The sequence below is a fragment of the Salvia hispanica genome, chromosome 5 (genome assembly GCF_023119035.1).
Source record: "Salvia hispanica cultivar TCC Black 2014 chromosome 5, UniMelb_Shisp_WGS_1.0, whole genome shotgun sequence".
Classification (NCBI taxonomy): Eukaryota; Viridiplantae; Streptophyta; class Magnoliopsida; order Lamiales; family Lamiaceae; genus Salvia; species Salvia hispanica.
In genome coordinates, this window is record NC_062969.1 from 9,833,186 (window position 1) to 9,846,646 (window position 13,461).

The 13,461-nt window shown below is 36.9% G+C and overlaps 4 protein-coding genes and 1 non-coding gene across 5 annotated transcripts; 2 read left to right on the plus strand and 3 right to left on the minus strand.

Moving 5' to 3' along the window:
* Positions 1-2,729: 2,729 nt before the first annotated feature.
* On the plus strand, positions 2,730-7,833 carry LOC125190817 (pescadillo homolog). Its single transcript, XM_048088219.1, has 13 exons — positions 2,730-2,819; positions 2,910-2,995; positions 3,844-4,092; positions 4,174-4,311; positions 4,436-4,520; positions 4,598-4,705; positions 5,016-5,109; positions 5,275-5,525; positions 5,691-5,798; positions 6,278-6,399; positions 6,909-7,122; positions 7,273-7,476; positions 7,564-7,833. The coding sequence occupies exons 1-13, from the start codon at positions 2,796-2,798 to the stop codon at positions 7,648-7,650; spliced, it is 1,770 nt and encodes a 589-aa protein (XP_047944176.1). The 5' UTR covers positions 2,730-2,795; the 3' UTR covers positions 7,651-7,833.
* A 421-nt stretch (positions 7,834-8,254) lies between these two features.
* On the minus strand, positions 8,255-8,843 carry LOC125190826 (auxin-induced protein 15A-like). The gene has a single exon (XM_048088230.1). The coding sequence runs from the start codon at positions 8,636-8,638 to the stop codon at positions 8,372-8,374; it is 267 nt and encodes an 88-aa protein (XP_047944187.1). The 5' UTR covers positions 8,639-8,843; the 3' UTR covers positions 8,255-8,371.
* A 1,453-nt stretch (positions 8,844-10,296) lies between these two features.
* On the minus strand, positions 10,297-12,686 carry LOC125189370 (auxin-induced protein 15A-like). Its single transcript, XM_048086652.1, has 2 exons — positions 12,639-12,686; positions 10,297-10,666 (listed from the first exon to the last, which is right to left on the minus strand). The coding sequence occupies exons 1-2, from the start codon at positions 12,684-12,686 to the stop codon at positions 10,364-10,366; spliced, it is 351 nt and encodes a 116-aa protein (XP_047942609.1). The 3' UTR covers positions 10,297-10,363.
* On the minus strand, positions 11,624-11,695 carry TRNAA-UGC. Its single transcript has one exon. It is a non-coding gene; the product is annotated as a tRNA-Ala (tRNA).
* A 280-nt stretch (positions 12,687-12,966) lies between the features above and the next one.
* LOC125190824 (auxin-responsive protein SAUR21-like) lies at positions 12,967-13,461 on the plus strand. The gene has a single exon (XM_048088228.1). It carries the CDS (start codon positions 13,084-13,086, stop codon positions 13,360-13,362), a length of 279 nt encoding a protein of 92 aa, XP_047944185.1. The 5' UTR covers positions 12,967-13,083; the 3' UTR covers positions 13,363-13,461.

Genomic DNA, 13,461 nt, shown 5'->3' on the forward strand with positions numbered 1-13,461 from the left:
ACTTTTTTGTGTCATTTTCATTATAAAAAATTTTGATAGGAGAAAGAAATTCTGTTGCTTTGGCGTGTGTGGTGGGGTTCGAACGCCTCGACATATATACATCCATTGCTACATTTCTTGATAATTAGTTGGAAAACCAAGTGCATGTGATGTCTCATGTGCAATTGTCTTTACCACTATTGCCAGATGCTGCCTGCCTGCACCACTAGTTTGTTACTACCATTTTGCAGAAAACAAGGATTTGGTCTTAATTTTGCTGCATTTTTGGCTAATAGAATAATATGCAGACGAGGGCATCTGTGAGACATAGTTTTGTGGTACAACGGGCGCTTGTGAGACGTTGTTTTGTGCAAGGACGAGGCTGCAACCGGCACCTATCCGTGTAGGTGCATTAGTACATAAACCAGTTGATTTTCCATTTCTGTGCTGACAAATTTTTATTGGTTTTTGACATACTATTATTTTTGAGCCTAGAATTACTGTGTGAGATTGATATATATGCACATGACATGAGTCATCACATGGATTGGTCTTTCAATCAATCACAAAACATATAAAAAATCCATCAAAATAATGCAGTTAGTTACTACCTACTTTTTCTTTCTTTCATATTCATAACTCTGTCAAATGCCAATAGATTTGACATTATAAAAAGTAAAACAATTGCATCTTTTTAAGCCTAGAATATTCATAGTGTGACACAAATTCTAATAAAACAAAATGTATGAAAAATCCTGATATATATGAGAAAAATGATCAATATCCATTGATGAATCCACTACTACATCAAACAATCAATCTACATATAGAAAGTTCATCAATTCTTGATCACAAAATTTGCCTAACACTAGTCTATCTGATCTCAATTTCATGGAGGGGTGACAATCAAACACCGCCGCCGTCATTTTCCATCAATAAGAAACGGCCACGTGTGACGAGTTGAGTTGAGAGATGAGGGTGAGAAAGTAATCTTCACTGCATGGAATTGTGAGGCCTCCCATTGGATGATGATATCCAAACTCCTCCTCAGCCAAATGCAACAATTCTTGAAACAAAGGTTGGTTGAGAAAGCAAATTGGGAGCACAAATCTCCTATGCATCTCCCCAACATACACCGGGAAATGCCCCTTTGGGACGTCGTGGCATGCCGAAAAGTTCCCATTTTTGGGGGATATGCTTCTCCTCAGCTTCCGCTTGGTCTCACTAGACAAGAATCCCATTTTTGGAAAGGATAAGGTTTTGAAGTGGTAGTAGTGAGCTTTGAGATTTGTGTGTTTGGTTATTTGAGTTGGAATTGGATTTAGGAGGTTTATATAGGGGTATGGGGAGACATATCAGGTGAAAATGAAATAATGTGATGGTGTTTTTTTTACTTACTTTTGAGTGATATATATAGGCATAGTATTTGATATTTGGGCCTACCAACACAACAATGGGGAAATGCAGTTTGGTGTGGAGAGAAGAAAATCTTGTTTTGGACAAGTAAATCCTGTCTACCAGCATATTGCAATTTGTTGATGAGAGAGAGTGGACAATACATACATATATATTTAATTTTTATTTATAACTTTTGTAGGTGCATTGAACCTTAAGTTTTTTTGTGGCTTTCTATACTTAATCTGTAAAGCACAAACTGTTGGGGGTGGGGGACCTTGGTATTGTACATTGTCTCAATTTTGTTGCATAGTTCTATTGGTATGTGATCCTCCCTCCCTTTCTCTAACGGCTATTACTTACTCCGTCTGTGCCGAAATAAATGTTTCATATATATAAATTCGGTGAGTAGATTTACCTTTTTTTGTTTTGATTTAGAGCGCCATTTATGTATCAAATTATGACATGTGGGATATATTTATATTTTTGAAATTGAATACTTATTTATAAATGGAGATAGACCATATTTTGTAACTTTGTTAGATTTTTTTATGAATGGCTTTTTGGAGCTATCTAAAGATAAAGCATCTACATCTTACAATGAATGTGTTTATATAAGTGTATTCAATGTCTCATGTAATTTGTAGTTTATTTAAATTTAAGCATATAATTGATTTAGAGTTTGAAAAAATATGGTTACATTTTGAAGAAACCTGCCTTCTACCTAATTGTTCCATTTTTTTTTTTGCAACAACCCTATCTAATTCGAGATACTATTGCAGAAGAAAATATTCTCTTTCTCTTTTAAGTAATCATGCATGTGTACAAACAAAACAAAATATGTATTTAATTTCTTTTCCATTCTATAACCTTTAATCACGCAGAATTTTATTACTTCCAATTTGTCTGCAAATTAATATCCCATTTTATCATTTTAGTGATTCTACGATTTAAAATTCCATTTATTTTTTTTTGGACGAATGAACCTACACTCCATTAAATTATATAACACCCATATTCAATTATATAAGTATTATAGGAAAGTGAGACTCAGATTCTATCAATTTTTTCATTCAGTTCCTTTATAAAGTCATAAAATTTCTTAAAATTCATAACGAGTTTAAATGAAATTTTAAATCGGGAGCAACGGGAGTATTATAGAGTCCCAGATGAAGATTTTGAAGAGAAAATTCAGATCCAACATTAAAAAAAATTTACGATATGGCTACTTTTTTAGAGGATAATAAGGGGTTGGGGTTTTATTTTAAAATTTATGTATTTGGGCTTTGAAGGCCCAATAACAAATAAACCTAAAATAGTCATAGCAAGCCCAAATTAAACAAAACCTATTTAAAATCTTATAACCCTCGCCTCCTTGGTCCTCTCTCTCTAGCTCCTCTCTCTCCCACCGCTTCGACGCCATGCCGAAGCACTATCGCCCCGCCGTAAGTTTGAATTCGCCGCCGGAAATGTTCTCCTGCACGATCTTAACCTCAAGATGAACTCAAATCTCACTCTGCACTTTTTTTTTTCAGGGGAAGAAGAAGGAGGGAAACGCCGCCAAGTATGTGACGAGGTCACAAGCTGTGAAATACCTCCAAGTTAGCCTTCCTGTATTCAGGTTCGCTCTAATTTTCCATTTGTTTGGTCGTAATGTTAGCTGTAGGTGAGCTTAAACTATGAAATTGAATAAATTGAATGTGTATGCAGTGAGGTTGCGGTTGTAAGTTTGTTTTGGTTTTTGTAAATTCTCCAAAAATTCGGCTATTTATGCTTTTGCAGCATGAAATACACATCTATTGTTAGTTCATCTTTGCGTGTGTGTGAGGGGGTCGAGTGTAGGGTTTAATGCTCGTCATTTTTCTGCAGCAGACTTGTGATGTTCGTTTTGTGCGCAATTTAAATTAAGAGTTACTTCACGCTAGGGAGTAAACTTGACTACGTGTACACATGTTTGTGTTTACTTTCAGCTAAGGGTGTTCTAGGAATAGTATTGTACTAGTAGTTGATGGGATTTTTGGTAGCTGTGATAATAATAAGATGTTTAACTTCGCATCTTCAGAGTTGTGTTTTGCTTCACAAATCTCCGTAATTCCTCGTGTCACCCGTAATCTATTTAGTTGGATTAAGTGTGTAAAGTTAGTTGAGTTGGGTGGAATCAACCCTGTAATATTAATGTTTAAACTTTTTGAGCTGTCATATTCTCATTTGAGCTGTTTTACTACCAATTTAGATGGTCAATCAATCTGACATAATTGATTCATTTCCTCTATGGAGATTGGATTGGACTGTTTTTTCTGTTTGACATGGTGTATGTGTATGAGCTTTGAAATGTTTGTCTTTGGGTTAGTTGAGCTGTGGGTTGTTTGGTCCGTTTGCTATGAGTATACTTGTGCTATGCTTTATATGGATGTTGAGAGATAGTTTTCACTTATGACTGCTAACGATTCTTCTCAATCCACCATTCAGGAGACTATGCATCCTCAAAGGTGTATTTCCTCGGGAACCAAAGAAGAAGGTGAAGGGAAACCACCATTCTTATTATCACACAAAAGATCTCATGTTTCTTAAACATGAGCCTCTTCTTGAAAAATTTAGAGACATGCGAACTTATGAGAGGAAAGTGAAGAAAGCCGTGTCAAAGAAGAATAGAGATCTCGCGGAACGGCTGTTGAGGCGGAAGCCCACTTACACTCTTGATATGCTCATTAAGGAGAGGTAAAATTCAGTTTTTCCTTTGAGTTCTGATGGCTTGTTTTGTACAAAGTGTTTTTTTACCATTTTTTCGTTTGGAATTAGGTATCCAAAATTTATTGATGCAGTAAGAGACCTTGATGACTGCCTTAGTATGGTACACCTATTTGCTGCATTGCCTGCTGTGGATAGAATTGTAGATGGAGAAAAGATTCCTGTAAGCCGAGTCCATAATTGCCGAAGGTTAATGCTCTTGCAGCTTTCTGGATTTGCAATTTAAGAATTCAAAGTCAGACAACCAATGTTATGTTTGGGACAATGTACTGATCCTGTTTCTGCCTGTTCTATCCTTCTGCGATGGTTGTAGGTTGAGTCAAGAGTGGCAGGCATACATTTCTCGCACCCATAAACTACGGAAGACTTTCATTTCTGTGAAAGGAATTTATTATCAAGTATGTATGTTATTCTCTATTGCTGAATCACTTCATGTATCATAGACATCTTACCAATGTCAATTTATCCTTGGCAGGCAGAGGTCGAGGGGCAAAAAGTTACTTGGTTAACTCCTCATGCATTGCAACAAGTACTGCCTGAAGTGGATTACAGGGTCTTGCTTACCTTTTTGGAATTTTATGAGGTTGGTCATAACTTATACATGATCTGATGTCATTCTTGTTATCTATACTTCTCTTTTATTAATGAGTTTGTATACCCACACACAATGGATATATGTTTCTATTTGCTGCAAATTCTAGGAATAGAACTAAATTCTAGTAAAGCTCATAAGGGAGTTGCAATTAGAATTAAAAATATCTTACTAAACATTGGTTAAAACCTTTAAGCTCATGGCGTAATATGTCAATCTCTAACGTGGATTAGTCTCTAGTAATGGTGTCTGCAATTGTATTATTTATCTTCTGTTTTTAATTATATCCATTTGTTTGCAGACTCTTCTTGCATTTGTTAACCACAGACTCTATCATTCAATAAATGTGACATATCCACCAATTCTTGACCCTCGGTTGGAAGCTCTGTCTGCAGGTTATTTCATATTTCCTGATTAATCATATGTATTGGATTTTTTCTTAATTACATTTGGGCTTTGAGAATACATGAAGTTACTTGCGATTTGATGTTATGAACATATTAGACGAGGGACCAATTTTTGGTTCTGCAGTGTCCAATATTGATGTTTGAACTATGCAGATCTTTATGCATTGTCAAGATATCTTGATGCCAACGGCCAAATGAGTACAAAAGCCGTCACCTCATCTGGCTCTGAGCCAGCTGAACATCAACAGGATCAAGCTGGTGATTTAATGCAACAGCTTCCTTCCAATGAACCTGGTGCTTTGATGCACCTTCTTGAAGATGCTTCTAGGGAGGATGAGGAAGATTCAGAGACTAGGGAATGCAAATATCTCTTCAGGAACATTAAATTCTTCTTAAGTCGTGAGGTTACATAGTGTTATCAGCTCTTCTGCCCCCCCCCTGACTTCCTCAAACAATTTCCTCCTTTATTTCAATTTCTGTTTCCCAGTGATGTGATGCCTTCCATTCTACACACCTTTCTGCTGTCTCTTCACTATTGAACTCAACCTTTTCAATTGTTTCTTTATCAGTCTCCTAGAGAGTCGTTGCTGTTTATCATCCCTGCATTTGGTGGCAAAGTTTCTTGGGAAGGTGCCGGTGCACCTTATGATGAGTCTGAACAAAGCATCACTCATCAGGTCTGTTCGTCCACATATTTCATTAATTGTTTTTGAGGTTTGGTAAATTGACGGATATGCTGCAAAATGTGTTCAAACCAGTATGTATGCCATTTATGTATTTAATTGTTTAGGTGATTTATTATGAACGTGCACATTATACTTGTTTTCTCTTACTTTTTTTTCACTTTTCATTTTTTGCCAACGATAATTTGGTTTGCTAGCTTCCTCCACCTTTCCAGGGTTATATATGTTCATCCGCTTTCTATATTTAGGTTGCGTGTCTAGTATTTTGTATTGTGACAACACCGCTCTTGAATCATCTTAGAAGCTCATATGTGGGCAGAGGATTTTTGCAAGTTTTCTGTCATGGAAATTGGATTTCTTTTATTAGTGTTTAGAAAATCATGTTTAGGATTCTCTGTAGATAGTATTTTGCAATTCCAGAACTCTGAGAAGAAAAATCCAGAATTATATTGAGGTTCTTTTTTTGTGTGCAGATTGTTGATAGGCCAACTCAAGGACATAAGTTCCTTTCCAGAGAATACATCCAACCTCAGTGGGTTTATGATTGTATAAATGCACACATCATTTTACCTACTGAGAAATATATTGTCGGATGGTAAGTTCCATATCAAACTTTGCATTGCAATTTTATTATCAAGAGCTCTCTTATTTGTTGGAAAACTGTGATAATACTATTTGCTTGGTATCTAATTTATGGTTTTAATATCTAGTTGATTATATTAGCTTTAGTATCTGGTTGATCTATGATGTTTGCTTTGATGGAACTGCCTTCTCAATAGTTGATAGTGCTTTTATTTGCCATGATTCTCGTGGAGACATCTTTGTGCTTATATGTACTGACTGAATTGAGGGTTGTACTAGATGCCTGTGTCCATGAAAACATGTCCGAAAATAAACAATTAGGCGTTCAAGTTAAGTATCTACTGTTTCTTGTAATCTATATCTTTGACGGTTGAGTTGTAGAATCTTTTTTGCACTCTTGTATCCTGTACTTTCTAGACTAAAGATTCTCCCTACCAGTATTTTATGTCATTTTTTTATAAAATGTTTGCATCAATTCTTGCATCAAATTTTTATCTTTTCATTTTCGTTTGCATTTTGCAGTGTACCTCCACCGCATTTGTCTCCATTTGTAGATAATGATGCTGAGGGTCATGTTCCTGAGTATGCTGAAGCTATTGAGCGACTAAAGGCTGCCGAAAGAAAGGAAGTCTTGCCATTGCCTGGCATGGGAAAAGAGGATTTGGACGACCCTCAAAGTTTACTAGGCATCATTGATCGGGCAGAAGCTATCGAGGCTGCTAAGAAGAAACAGAAGGTACACATCATGAAACATTATCTTGGCTAACCTAGATGTGTTTCTCATTACCTAAGATGTGCTTTTTATTCTGTGGTTTGTTATTCTCTTTTGTATATCTATCCAAGTGTTATTAAATACTCCTTACTTAAATTTGTTGTGTGGATTCAGATGTTAATGCAGGAGAAGAAGTACCATGAAGAACTGAAGCTAGAGCTTCAAGGTGCTCAGTTGCCTTCTCTCCAAAGTGGCGTTGAAGTTGAGGATGCTGAAGAAGATGCTTTACCTGATCTGCAACAAAGGGCCAAGGATGCTGATAGCATGTCTGAGGTTTCTATGTCGCGCAAGAAGAGGAAACTTCTAGAAGCAATGAAGGTAAAAGAAAGATTTCATTTTTCATGTGGTGTCCTTGTAGTATTATTATATGGAAGCTCATTGCTTATGTGTTTTTGTGTGTTTCAGATTGGTAAAAAGAGGAAAGAGGACGGAGTAAATCTCCTAAAAGAACGGAAGCGGAGAATCGACCAAGCTAAGAAGAGCTCGTCGTAAAATCGATGTTTGTAGGATCCACTTTAAATCTTATTATTATGTATTTTTATCAGAGAAAGGATGGGTTTGATATATCTAAATACCTGGCAAATCATATTTGGTGATTAGCTGACAATTTTGTTGAAACGCCCGGCGCTTTTGTTGTATTTCAATTTTCGATCAGTATCTTCTAGTTTTTCTCTACTTATGCATGTCTGCCAATGAAATTTATTAGAATAATTTCGTTTACTTGTATCCGTGACTGCCCGTCAAATCATTTTTGATCACTGAAAAAGCAGAATGGGAAAAATAATCTAATCTAATCAATCGAAAATAAGTTGGGTGTAGAATTTAATATGAAAATTGATGCTAAATTTCACCCACAATCTAGTTACCTTTTTCTGTATTTCGCTATCCATGTTGTTACCATGCGCTTGGTGGGAACAGGTACACAATCAAGGTACATCAAACCATAACCAACTTAAATTATGACCTTTCAAAGAGGCATCAAGTTTCATTATGTGGCCAAGCCTTGTTACCATAGTTGTTTGGATAACAAAAGTTCTTCTATGTTTCATATACGTTCTTATGTATTCTCATTGGATAGGGTTTAAGAAGAACATGATTTTAAGGTAACAAAAGTTTCTCAATGATATATTTCATATACTCTCATTGGATACAATTTCTAAGAGATTCTAGTCTAGTCTACAAAATTCTACTCCTAAAACAGCTATGCTAGAAATCATCTTCTGCTCAAATCAGAGATGAAATCTACAAATAAATCCTCGCTGCAAGGGATGGTGAGTCCACCCATCGGGTGATTGAACCCGAATTCTTCCTCAGCTTGAAACAACAATTCTTGGAATGAAGGATGGTTCAAGTATGCGACTGGAATCACAAATCGCTTCTTTTCATTATCACCAACATAGACGGCAACGTGCCCTTTTGGAACTTCAGCTGACCTTCTTTCGTTGGACAAAGACCGTCTTAGAATCTGACGAATGGCCATTGTGTAAAACTTTTCTCGAGTTATAAGAATGAGAAGAATAGTTATGAAGGAAATCAAAAATCAAGAAAGATAAGAATGTATTGAAAGGCTTGTTGATGGTTGGACTTGAGAAATGTGTTGTATATATAGATGCACAAGAAATGCTTGTGTGTCCCTTTGGAAATCACAGAAATGTGGACAAGTGTAGGCTATGAATTATGAAGAAACACAAGCACATGAGAAATCACATGGATTTGTCCATCAATGTTTAAGCAATAAGATGAAGTTTTTTGATGAATTGAATGCATTGTTTGTTTGTTGCCATAGTTGGTAGGGTAGAATTATCTCACACCACATATATATCTGTTGTTGCAATGCTTCAATAAAATCTCTAGACAAAATCCATATGCTTGTGTTTTCAACTTAGGCCCATTTTGCATATCTACCTGTGTTTTCTTAAAAGTTAATATATACACCACTCTTTCTTCTGTCCAAAGATGCATCAAATTTCATTATGTGGCCATGGCTTGTTGCAATAGTTGGTTGGGTAGAATTATCTCACACCACATAATATATGTCTTGTTGCTTCAACAGAATCTTCAAGACAAATCCATGTGCTTGTGCTTTCAACTTAGGCATCATGCCCATTTGTTTATTGCAGCCATCATAAACTCTTTCACCATATAAACTTGAGATTATTCTCTCCCTCCCAGAAAAAGTTGCTCATTTCAGCTCAGTTTCATACTACAAGAATGGCCGTGCGACAAATGCTGAGACGGTCTTTATCTAGCGAGAGAAGATCAGCTTCCTCAAGAAATGAGGTCTCAAAGGGCCATCTGGCCCCATCCAGATCCCACGGGTACCGTGGGAGTCTGAGATCCATCTGGCCCCATCCAGATCCCACGGGTACCGTGGGAGTCTGAGATCCACTCGTCCCTGGACTGGACTCATTGTTGTGATCCATTGCTCGATGATGCTCTTGTACGGAAAGTTAGAGAGAGAGAAAAGCAGAAGTGGTCACCAAGAATGAAGAAGATAAAACTAAAATCGCGTTTATAGAGGTTTTAAAAAATAAAAAATAAAAAATCGGCGTTGGCTGATCGCTGGCCTATCGGGCCGCCACAATGGCTGCCGGCGCTTCGGCTAGCGACACGCGTCCGGCTAGCCCACGCCGAAAATTTGGCCGATCAGCCACTTTCGCACTGCTCGAATGGTTCGGCTAGCGACGCGAATCGACTAGCCGGTTGGCTAGCCGGCATTGGAGATGCTCTAAATGTCTATATCAGGTTTATCTTCTTTTTTTTTGTTTTGACATTCTATCAAGAAATGGGCCTTATGTAAAAAATGAATACATGTACTTATTTATTTTCCCACATGAGAGACATGACGTTTTTAAGTTTTGTAAGAAGTATCTTGGCTATAAATATTAGAATCAGAAAATTTCTCATTTTTAAGGCAAAACTGTGATTTAGAAAGTTGCATAAGGAAACATGACTTATAAGTTATAACAGATAAATTAAGGTAGCTTATGCCAAATAATGACATTTGTGCTACAAATTCCTGGTTTGTTTATAGAAGAAAGTTGCACAAGAAAAAATGACTTGTGTAAGTTGTAACAGTTGAAATCAAAGCTTCTCATACTAAAAATTGATCTCCAAAAATGAATCAGTAATCTTTACATTTCTTTTCCTACTAAAAGAGTATTTACGTTTCTAGTTCTAAAAAATAGTTGTAAAAATGTGATCCTCATGCTATGCTCAATTGGGATGTTAGATCGAGGAACAAATCCTCGCTGCAAGGGATGGTGAGACCTCCGGTTGGGTGATGGAACCCGAATTCTTCCTCGGCTTGGAGCAGCAGTTCTTGAAAGGAGCGGTGGTTCAAGTACGATGCAGGGATAACAAACCGTCTCTTCTCATTCTCTCCAACGTAGACAGCACAATGCCCCTTTGGAACCTCAGCTGATCTCCTCTCGTTGGATAATATTCGTCTCAGCATTTGGCGAATGGCCACATTGTTTTTGTTGTAAGAATTAATGATTTTTTCCTTCTAAAATGTGGGAAAATTTAAGTGATTTTTGGTCAATCAATGTGTTGGTTGTGATGATCAAGAAATGTGATGTATATATAGGTGAAGCTAAAAGCTTAAATTTTTTTTTTTGAGAAACATAAGCACATGAGGAATCACATGGTTTGTCTTTGTATTTTGCATTTGTATGATCAAGAATCATTGTTTCCTACCAACATTTGATGCCTTATTTCGACCTCCCAAGGCTCGATCAATCTGCTGATCTCTCAATATCTAAGAGGCCGGCCCACCATGTGAGCTTGGCTGTGATGGAACTCTTACTGTGATCCTTAACACGTGAGCTAGGCTGTGATGGAAATCCCACAAAGATCGTCTCAGAATTTGGCGAATGGCCATTGTTTATACACAGTGAAGTCTTGCTTAGCTGTGATGGAAGTAAGTGAGAGCTGAAAAAAGGCTCTCAAGTGTTGTATGATTTCTTTGGTGATTTTTAATCCAAAACAATTGTTGTATATATAGGCTAATATAATCCAGAAACGACGTATCCTTTTAAAAAATCTTCAAAAAAATCGAGTGGTTAACATGTACTAATAAGATGTATGTGGTGTTTGTGCATCTTTTTTAACAGAGCACATGGATTTGTGTATGAATAATTCAATGATTTTTGTAGGATTAGTGATGATGGAAGTGATCAAACAGAATTTTAGGAATGAGTTTGTCTTGCTACTATTAAACACAAGATTATGTCTTGTTAGATCATTAGATGTAGGGCCTTAAGCTCTTCAACAAAGTATCAGTTCGGGCTAGCTAAAATATGGGCCAAAAAGCTGTTTATGGTGGCCGGTCCGATCCCATACGAAAGATGATGAATGCCCCGGTGCGAGGCACAGCATTATGCGCATGAAGAATCAATCACATGGTTTTTTTTTTCCTTAATTGATGCTGCAACTATTTTGATTGTTGAATTAAGTAGAAACATGGAGACGCGGGGATCGAACCCCGTGCCTCTCGCATGCAAAGCGAGCGCTCTACCATTTGAGCTACATCCCCATCCTGAAAATTTTTCTTAGAAATTGAATTACAATTAATAGAGTCATTGAATCGAAAAATCAACTAAGCTAGGCACATAATAATAAAAACAATCTTAAATTGTGACCTTTCTTCTATCCAAAGAGGTTTGTGTAATGTAATGTAACAAAGCAATGATATTAATCTTAACAGAGTAAGATACGAATGAATGTATGCAGAAACAGATATCGAACGTAAACTTTAATTTAGATGAGGAAATTTGTTTACTTGGAGAAAACTTGACCACTATTACTAGAAATTTTCTCAATTCTATCTATCTTGTTTAGCAGCTTTGAGAGATGAAAGCATCAACAAGAGTGTCTTTCTCTTTGTTCATAGTTCATACTGTCAGTCCCGATAGATGGATCAAAAAGTTAAGTAGTATATTTAAACACTCGTTCAATGCTCGTAGGTACTTGAATTAGACCGTGAATCAAGGTTGATGAATCACATGATTCTGTATTCTCACACTCAATTGTATTGATTTGATTGAGGCAAATGAAAATGAGTTTTAAGACATAACAACATCCAAAGTCCAAACTGATTTCATTTCTTTTGCAGATTTTGGTTGTTTTAAGACAGACATGGATTTAAGGTAACAAAAGTTTCTCAATGATATGTTTCATATACTCTCATTGGATACAATTTCTACGAGATTCTAGTCTAGTCTACAAAATTCTACTCCTAAAATAGCAATGCTACATATCATCTTCTGCTCAAGCCAGAGATGAAATCTACAAATGAGTCTTCACTGCAGGGGATGGTGAGGCCGCCCATCAGGTGATTGAACCCGAACTCTTCCTCAGCTAGAAACAACAATTCTTGAAATGAAGGGTGGTTCAAGTAGGCGACTGGAATCACAAAGCGTTTCTTTTCATTGTCACCAACATAGATGGCAACATGCCCTTTTGGGACTTCGGCTGACCTTCTTTCCACTGGATAAAGATCGCCTCAGAATATGGCGAATGGCCATTGTTTGAACCTTTTCTCGAGTTAGAATGAGAAGAGTAGTTGTTATGAAGGGAATAAAGAATTTATTGAAGGCTTGTTGATGGTTGGACTTGAGAAATGTGTTGTATATATAGATGCACAAGAAATGCTTGTGTCCCCCTTTGGAAATCACAGAAATGTTGACAAATGCAGGCTTTGCACAAATCCATGTGCTTGTGCTTTCAACTTAGGCATCATGCCCCATTTGCATATCTACTTGTTATCTTCATTTTTCATTTCGATATACCATTTCTGAATAGTCTATATATACACAACAAATTTCTTCATTGCAGCCATCATCAACTCTTTCACCCTATAAACTTGAGGTTATTCTCTCCCAGAAAAAGTTGCTCATTTCAGCTCAGTTTCATACTACAAGAATGGCCGTGCGACAAATGCTGAGACGGTCTTTATCTAGCGAGAGAAGATCAGCTTCCTCAAGAAATGAGGTCTCAAAGGGCCATGTTGCTGTCTATGTTGGGGAGAGTGAGAAGAAGCGTTTTGTTGTTCCACTCTCGTACTTGAACCATCCTTCGTTTCAAGAGTTGTTATTTCAAGCTGAAGAGGAATTCGGGTTCCATCACCCCATGGGCGGCCTCACCATCCCTTGCAGCCAAGACACATTCATTGACGTCGTCTCTAGCTTGAGAAGCACATGATATGTAGTAGCAATGGTTTAGGAAAAGCACATTTTTGTAGATCAAACTTTAGAAATGTATGTAGTGACAAGAATGAATATACTTAGCCATTTTCGATGC